General features: G+C 39.2%; 1 protein-coding gene across 3 annotated transcripts in view; it reads left to right on the forward strand.

The window, feature by feature from the left end:
* LOC124621993 (protein C19orf12 homolog) overlaps window positions 1-1,919 on the forward strand; it is a 33,889-nt gene extending 31,970 nt beyond the window's left edge. For all 3 annotated transcript variants that reach the window (XM_047147536.1, XM_047147537.1, XM_047147538.1), the window contains one exon: window positions 1,470-1,919. In XM_047147536.1, coding sequence (XP_047003492.1) covers window positions 1,470-1,711 — 242 coding nt within the window. In that variant the 3' untranslated portion in view covers window positions 1,712-1,919. The remainder of the gene's footprint in view (window positions 1-1,469) is intronic.
* The last annotated feature ends 7,741 nt before the right edge of the window (window positions 1,920-9,660 follow it).

Consider the following 9,660-nt stretch of genomic DNA (forward strand, 5'->3'; position numbering starts at 1 on the left):
TTCTCTTAGCCACACAAAATCCACATGTCACATGTGTAATAGATACTTGTTTGAAGGAGCCCATGAAGGATATCGATAATTTGCATTGCTACGGTGTATACATTGTTTGCTGATTCCTCAGTTGCATTTTATATAAAAAAAACTTTCAAATAGTGTTCTACTACTGCTTGTTGGCTGTTACTTTGTCAGCAAAACTTCAATAACTTTAAAATACAGTTTTGAACACCCTGCTTGTATTGCACAATAAGTTGAGAGACAAGCCAGACCTGTATCACTCCTCTTGCCAAATTAAAGGCTGTTGTACTGGTACACTAGCCAGTCTCTGTCTGGCTTCTAGCAGTTCTACACACTTGCCTAGGCAAACAGTGAGCTGATTCTCCATCACCATTTCAGAAACACAATACGTAAAAACTAAAACACAAAAGCACATTTAACTGTCTTTACATATTCACAGACAGTGGCGTATACAACTCTTGTCTCTTGCAGTAACTGAAGCTCATAGTGACAAGAGTGGCATCCAGTTCCAGAATTTAAAAAAGAAGAAAAAAAAAAAAAAAGATCCATGATAGTGCATGGGTAGTTTCCCACCATTGGTGAAGCATGCACTCTATGGTTAGCCAGCTGGGATGATATAACCTTACAGATAAGTGTGTGTGTGCTATACCTCTGTTAGGTACAATGACTCAGTGCCTCTACTAAACTGAGACAGTCATAGGTCATGAGAGTGTCCTGGTCTGCTGTACCTGAGGCCAAGATTGGCCGTCAGTCTATCATATATCAACAGCAACAACCAAATAAATTGTTGCATGTATCTGCCATATTGTCCCCAGTCTGCCTCCAAATGTCATGGCGTGTAAAAAACAAAATGTTGGTTGCATTATATTCGGTTATGGACATTCTCTAGATGAGTACCATAACCTTTCAATAAATAGGTTTATTCTATTAAGTTAGTTTGTTTTATTATACAACAGAAACACACAGGATAGCACAAAAATGTAGCTGCTGGCTAACGACGGGCTTAGATTGCAACATCACTGTAGGTAAATAAGTTGTACATTTGGTGAAATTATGGCTCATTCCAGTATTTTTCTCATTGTTACAACCAAAAGGCATGCTTTGTTATGCAATAGTAATGTGCACTTTGGAATTTTTCTATAATGTCAGAAGATATTTATATAGTTACTGTTCTCCTTTTAGTTGTCGATGAACTGATTTGAAAAATTAGAAGTTCAGTTTTCTAGCTCCTCTGTGACTAAAACTTTGTTACATTTTGAACATGATTTATATGCTATGCTGTGTGAATACTTGAAAGGACAGTCTGTTGATTTCAGGTTGCTGTAACAGATTCAGTCATCTTGATAGCACAGTGTTATTTAAACTGTTTTCTTGATAAAAACACGTGCTGCAGTTTTTAAACATTGCTTTATGTTGTGGAAGGATGTAATTAAACTGTATATTTTTATTTTCAGGTAGCACATTTGGTGGAATCACAGCCTATTTTATGAGTAACAACTTCAAGCCTCTCCCACAAATATTAATGGAAGACCTTAGTGTTCACCAGAAGGAAGAATTGGTTAGATCTGTTCGGGCTGTTATTAATGACATTAGAGTAGAAGATGCAGTTATGCTTGCGACATTGATTGTCAGTAACAGAACTCTGTCAAAAACTGTTCTACAGTTGGTAGTAAATTTTCTGAGAACTCAGATGTAGAAGTAACTGGCCCAAGCTATGTTCAGTAGTATCATTTTTCTGTTTAAAATCAAACAATATTATTGTCATACAATGTAGGCTATCATAGCCAGTGTTGTCTTCAGTTAAAACTTCTGGGCTGAGAGGTCGTGGTCATTGTATAAAATTTCCACCGAATGTTACGTCTCCATATGCGGGAGACATCTTCTGAGGTCGTACGGCTACTGCCACTGAGGCTGCAGGTACTCTCGCATTTATAGAATGCATAGAGGGCACCACCATTTGTCACGTCGGCATCACGTGACGAATGGTGGTGCCCTCTATGTGCTCTATAAATGCGAGAGTACCTGCAGCCTCAGTGGCAGTAGCCGCACGACCTCAGAAGATGTCTCCCGCAGATGGAGACGAAACGTTAGGTGGAAATTTTATACATTGACCATGGCCTCCCAGTCTGGACGTTTTAACTGAAGAATGTTATTGTCATTTTTGTGTGTAAATAATTTATATTTTTTATTTAAAACTGTCACTAAATGAGGTTTTTATCTAGCCATATCACCTATGGGAATTTACATTTTGAGAATACAGTGATTGTCTACTTTACTTCAATAAAATAGTGGTGTCAGCATTTTTACAAAAGTCACAACCCAGTAATTTGATCGTGTTCATGTATCTTTTAGGAATTATTATGTGTTGCATAGCTTTACCATATATAGAAATGTATTACTTTCACAGAATTTAATTTCAGTGTTACACATATCAGAATGTGATATGGACTGTAATAAGTATGACAAATGAGGTTACTATAAAATTTATTTTCAGCTAGGAAAATGAGCTAGTGTGTGATAGTTTGTCTTTATATTTGATATAATATGTCATCTAGTGCTGCAATATAAGATTAATATTGCCAGTACCATGGAAATATATTAATGAAATTCAGAAATTAATTTGTCAGTCTCTAAAAACTCTGCTGCACACTAACTTTAGAGAATTTTATTCTGTGAACCCTCTTCGTTAATTTGTATTGAAAGTTTCTTATCCAAATGGTAAGCAAAACATTATTTTGCTATTTACAGTAAGTGTTCAACGTGATCCTTCATTACATTGTTGTTAATTATTCCACATCGACAACAGAGGGGACTTATCAAAATATTCAAAAAGCCCAGTCCAAACAGCGAAAGACAGAGACCTGAAATCCACAGAGGGTGTTGATTGTAAGTTGTAGGCATCATTTAAGAAGCAATTTTTCAAAAGTCCACCCCTAAGGGGGTGAAATAAGAGGATCAAATGTTTTTTGAAAATATGTTGCTATTGAGGCAATTTCGAAGCCAGGCCTATGAAAATTGGTATTTGGTTTCTCAGTCAAAAATAAAGAAATAATCATTTCAGCATTTTTGAAAATTTAGCCCTTTGGGTGTGAAACAGAGGGTGAAACTTTTTTGTAAACTACTGAAGTATTTGTAAAGCTACATCTATGAAAACTGGCATTTGTCTTCTCAGTTACAAATAGAAGAACATGTATTTCAGAGTTTTTGGAAATTTAGCTGTATAAGGGAGTGAAATGGGATGAAAAGTTTTGTGAAATTATTTCATTATGAAAACATTGTTTCTAAAGGTGACTATGTTGCTTCTTGCAGTTTGAATAAGTTGAGAGACTTTCTCCATATAGCATCAGGGAAATGCAGTAGATTCATATTTTCCAAAACTTTAAAATATGAGATTCATGACAAAATAAAAAATTTCCATATTTTTATTAAATTTGATGCTACTCTCTCTGTGTTCCTTTTACTCTTTAAAATTTGTATGAAATTCTGTATGATTGCTAACAAAGAATCAAATCTAGAAGACTATCTAGCTTGACACAGTTTCTTCCGAGCCATCAAAACATATCTGTCAGTTGCAACAGTTTCATTTATTTGTTGCCATCAAACTGCAGAAGCGCTAAAGAAAATATAAATGCATTGTATCTTCTCATAAAACTGGAACCATTCAGTGGTAAATTTAAATTATGTATTGACCACTGTATAAACTCAACATTTGGGAACCATTCAGTGATTCTTGATTGAATACCTGAGTGTTTGCTACTCGTAGACACACCACCATCATATCCTTGACAAGTGCAGCTATCTGGTTGTATGTTCACCTTATTTAAATCAGTTATTTCTGTTTAAGACATCACAGAATTCTGGAAACAATTCTTTTATTTCAAATTCATATATATATATATATATATATATATATATATATATATATAATAGAGGGAAACATTCCACGTGGGAAAAATATATCTAAAAAGAAAGATGATGAAACTTACCAAACAAAAGCGCTGGCAGGTCGATAGACACACAAACAAACACAAACATACACACAAAATTCTAGCTTTCGCAACCAATGGTTGCCTCGTCAGGAAAGAGGGAAGGAGAAGGAAAGACAAAAGGATATGGGTTTTAAGGGAGAGGGTAAGGAGTCATTCCAATCCCGGGAGCGGAAAGACTTACCTTAGGGGGAAAAAAGGACAGGTATACACTCGCACACACACACATATCCATCCACACATACACAGACACAAGCAGACATATTTTATTATATATATATATATATAAGAAACAAAGATGAGGTGACTTACCGAACAAAAGCGCTGGCAGGTCGATAGACACACAAACAAACACAAACATACACACAGACATATATATAAATATGTCTGCTTGTGTCTGTATGTGTGGATGGATATGTGCGTGTGTGCGAGTGTATACCTGTCCTTTTTTCCCCCTAAGGTAAGTCTTTCCGCTCCCGGGATTGGAATGACTCCTTACCCTCTCCCTTAAAACCCACTTCCTTTCGTCTTCCCCTCTCCTTCCCTCTTTCCTGATGAGGCAACAGTCTGTTGCGAAAGCTTGAATTTTGTGTGTATGTTTGTGTTTGTTTGTGTGTCTATCGACCTGCCAGCGCTTTTGTTCGGTAAGTCACCTCATCTTTGTTTTTATATATAATTTTTCCCACGTGGAATGTTTCCTTCCATTATATTGATATCATATATATATATATATATATATATATATATATATATATATATATATATATATATATATATATATATATATATATCTAAAAACAAAGATGATGTGACTTACCAAATGAAAGTGCTGGCAGGTCGACAGACACACAAACAAACAGGTCTGTCGACCTGCCAGCACTTTCATTTGGTAAGTCACATCATCGTTGTTTTTAGATATATATTTCCTACGTGGAATGTTTCCCTCTATTATATATATATATATATATATATATATATATATATATATATATATATATATATAGAGGTAAACATTCCACGTGGGAAAAATTATATATAAAAACAAAGATGAGGTGACTTACTGAACGAAAGCGCTGGCAGGTCGACAGACACACAACAAACACAAACATACACACAAAATTCAAGCTTTCGCAACAAACTGTTGCCTCATCAGGAAAGAGGGAAGGAGAGGGAAAGACGGAAGGAAGTGGGTTTTAAGGGTGAGGGTAAGGAGTCATTCCAATCCCGGGAGCGGAAAGACTTACCTTAGGGGGAAAAAAGGACAGGTATACACTAGCACACACACACATATCCATCCACACATACAGACACAAGCAGACATATTTAAAGACAAAGAGTTTGGGTAGAGATGTCAGTCGAGGCAGAAGTGTAGAGGCAAAGACGTTGTTGAAAGACAGGTGAGGTATGAGTGGCGGCAACTTGAAAATAGCGGAGATTGAGGCCTGGAGGATAACGAGAAGAGAGGATATACTGAAGGGCAAGTTCCCATCTCCGGAGTTCGGATAGGTTGGTGTTGGTGGGAAGTATCCAGATAACCCGGACGGTGTAACACTGTGCCAAGATGTGCTGGCTGTGCACCAAGGCATGTTTAGCCACAGGGTGATCCTCATTAGCAACAAACACTGTCTGCCTGTGTCCATTCATGCGAATGGACAGTTTGTTGCTGGTCATTCCCACATAGAATGCATCACAGTGTAGGCAGGTCAGTTGGTAAATCACATGGGTGCTTTCACACGTGGCTCTGCCTTTGATCGTGTACACCTTCCGGGTTACAGGACTGGAGTAGGTGGTGGTGGGAGGGTGCATGGGACAGGTTTTGCATCGGGGGCGGTTACAAGGATAGGAGCCAGAGGGTAGGGAAGGTGGTTTGGGGATTTCATAGGGATGAACTAACAGGTTACGAAGGTTAGGTGGACGGCGGAAAGACACTCTTGGCGGAGTGGGGAGGATTTCATGAAGGATGGATCTCATTTCAGGGCAGGATTTGAGGAAGTCGTATCCCTGCTGGAGAGCCACATTCAGAGTCTGGTCCAGTCCCGGAAAGTATCCTGTCACAAGCGGGGCACTTTTGTGGTTCTTCTGTGGGGGATTCTGGGTTTGAGGGGATGAGGAAGTGGCTCTGGTTATTTGCTTCTGTAGCAGGTCGGGAGGGCAGTTGCGGGATGCGAAAGCTGTTGTCAGGTTGTTGGTGTAATGATTCAGGGATTCCGGACTGGAGCAGATTCGTTTGCCACGAAGACCTAGTCTGTAGGGAAGGGACCGTTTGATGTGGAATGGGTGGCAGCTGTCATAATGGAGGTACTGTTGCTTGTTGGTGGGTTTGATGTGGACGGACGTGTGAAGCTGGCCATTGGACAGGTGGAGGTCAACGTCAAGGAAAGTGGCATGGGATTTGGAGTAGGACCAGGTGAATATGATGGAACCAAAGGAGTTGAGGTTGGAGAGGAAATTATAGAGTTCTTCTTCACTGTGAGTCCAGATAATGAAGATGTCATCAATAAATCTGTACCAAACTTTGGGTTGGCAGGCCTGGGTAACCAAGAAGGCTTCCTCTAAGCGGCCCATGAATAGGTTGGCATACGAGGGGGCCATCCTGGTACCCATGGCTGTTCCCTTTAATTGTTGGTATGTCTGGCCTTCAAAAGTGAAGAAGTTGTGGGTCAGGATGAAGCTGGCTAAGGTAATGAGGAAAGAGGTTTTAGGTAGGGTGGCAGGTGATGTCCAAGACTGTGGTACTAGACAGAAAATGGAACTCTGTGTTTAAGAAATGTGCACCTCCGCCTTTAAAAACTCTCCCTTCAACAACGGCAATTTTTTTCTTTTGTAAATTTTATGCCTGTTGAAGCTTTCGAAACTTTTGCAGAGACAGAGAAATTTAATGGTGATGTGTGGGAGGGTAAGGTTACAAGTGTGTGTGTCAGCTGGGATCTGTTGATTGACAAGGAAGTTTTGTCTGTTGCAGGAGAAGAAAGACAATTATTTGTGTATTTGAAGTTTATATACAAATGAATACAAATGAACTTACAATCACTTGAAGAAAGAAGACTCAGAGCTCCCCAAAAAAGTCGTATCAACAGTGACAAGATACTACCAACAATGATGGACCCGATGAATTGAAAGAGGGCTTTACAATGACGAGGGACACGAATAATATATATATATATATATATATATATATATATATATATATATATATATATATATATATATATATATATATATATATATACCAAAAATAATTAATTTCACAAATATATATAGTTACAAACTATTTGTGAAATTAATTATTTTTTTGGTGGACTCGTGTGATTGCTAAGAAAATGAATTGAGGCGAGGGTAGAGGTGATGAAGTGAAAGCAGTAGGACCCAGCCTAGACATGTTTGAACCAAGTGAAAGTGTAGTCAGCAAAGAAACAATTAAAATTGACATTATGCAGTTGATTTTGGCAAAACTGAGTGCAGTTAATGATCAGTTAACTTTGAAAATTCGGATTCAGCACCCTATAAAACAAATAAGGTGATTTGAAAAGAAAGAATGGGCTTTGGTTGTTTATTACTGACAAACTATGAAAGATAGAAACACATTGCACATGTCACTGGATTGAGGAAGGCTCAAAGCTTTCTCAGCAGGTCACTGTTGAATTGACAGGTTTAACAATTCAATTTCTCAGTTCTTGAAGAGTAGGTGCCATAGGTGAGACAAAGACTATGTCTTTTATGTACCCCCACAGAAACAAATCGTCTGGTGGCCTGTGAGACCAAAAACAATGAACAAGTTCTTGTTGTCTACCTCTTCCAGTCCAACATTGTGTGATGGTGATCTTGAAATAACGCTGCACTTCAAGGTGAAAGTGATGCAAGCGCCATAATGCAGAAAAATGAAATCATTGGAATCTCCGTGAACTTGAGGAAAGAACCAGTTTTGCAGCATGTCCAGAGTCCAGGTACGACATTCCTCTGCAAAAAAGGAAGGTGCATAAACTTTGTGAACAGAAATGGCACAAAACACATTCACTTTTAATGAATTTCTTTCATGTTCGATGGCGATTCCATGATTTTGTGACCACTAAATACTTGTATTATGGCAGTTTGCTTTACCGAATAGATGAAACATCGATTCATCCAAAAAGATGAGTCATTTGGGAAAAGTTTCCCCTGCCATATCCTGAAGAACTGAAATTGCCGGGATGCAATTACTACAGTAATTGCAACTCGTAAGGTTTCGTATGCAAGTGTAGTTTCAGAATACACCACAAAGTTATGTAGGAAGTTGAAGTTCCTGGCCTGCCCATCGTGTGGACTTCTAAGGGCTCCATGTGACTGCATTTTTGGTATGCTCAACATTTTCATCAGGATTTTTTATGCCAGTCATAAATCTGCTTGTGCAGAGGCGGCTTCTTGTTGGATCTTCAGTGGACCACACGTTCCATTTGAAAAATTGATTGACTTCGCACAAATTCCAACACATCAAATGATGTCCCTTGTAGTGTAGTCGCCATGTTGCTACATTCAAAAAACAGTGCAGCTGCGTCAAAACTTTGAACTTTCCTCCATCCAGTGACATGCGCAATGTGCTTCTATCTTTTGTAATTTGCCTGTAATAAACAGCTGAAATCTGATCTTTCTTTTGAATCACTCGGTATCAGTATAGAAATCTTGTCAAAAAGACTGCTACAAGAATCACCATTTGTCTGGACTATGTGCACACCAGCACATGTGTTACTGTGACTGAGGACCATAGTTGTAGATGTAGTAAGAACACCATAGGGTACATCTTTACAGCCAGAGACAGTGATGAGCAATACAGGCAGTGCACTTGGACGGCACATTCGAGGCACCTGGCCACTCCCAGAAAGCCTGACCCCTGGCGCGGTGTGGGGTGTGCCCTGGCCTGCAGTTTGCAGCCATGCCATCCGATGCTCCTCTGACCAATACTTGGGAGAGCATGCAGCCACACTGTGCTGTTTACGCAGCTGGTAATCCTTCCAAGAACTGCCGCCCCCACAACAGCATGCAGGGAAACAGTCCCAAGCAGCCACTACCACATGGCATGTGCCTGAACCTTACCGGCACACAGCGCCTCTGCTCGATCCTTACTTTATGATGCTAAAACGGAATCATATTCGAGAGTCATTTCAGAGGTTCTGCATACTGTAAGATAGAATTGAAGAAAATAATATCTTGTATAAAATATCTTTACAGGCCTTCAATATAGCCTCCATTCTTGTTTGTGACAGCTTCCCAACATTTTGGCAACTTCTGTGTTCTGGAAAGGACACCTTCATCGTTGGGCTGTCTGGTTAATTGAGTCACCTTTATGGGAGCTACATCAACTGCATCAAAATGTTTTTCATGGAGTCATTTCTTCAATTTGGAAAACAAAGTCTGGTGCATCCCTATTAGAAATGTATGAGCCGGCTGTTGTGGCCGAGTGGTTCTAGATGCTTCAGTTAGGAACCACACTGCTGCTATGGTCGCAGATTGTTACAGACATCTGCTGGGGCACTCTGTCTGTAGTGATAACTCCATTCTTGCATATGCAGAGATCATCACCAATTTCACCTTTGACTGTTGCTGGCAGAATTTTTCCATTTGTGCAGAGTCAGAACTTTTCCATTGTGATGAGTGAAACTTCAGCTCTGGCTTAAAATCTCGTTCA

Source organism: Schistocerca americana, chromosome 7, assembly GCF_021461395.2.
Source record: "Schistocerca americana isolate TAMUIC-IGC-003095 chromosome 7, iqSchAmer2.1, whole genome shotgun sequence".
Lineage (NCBI taxonomy): Eukaryota > Metazoa > Arthropoda > Insecta > Orthoptera > Acrididae > Schistocerca > Schistocerca americana.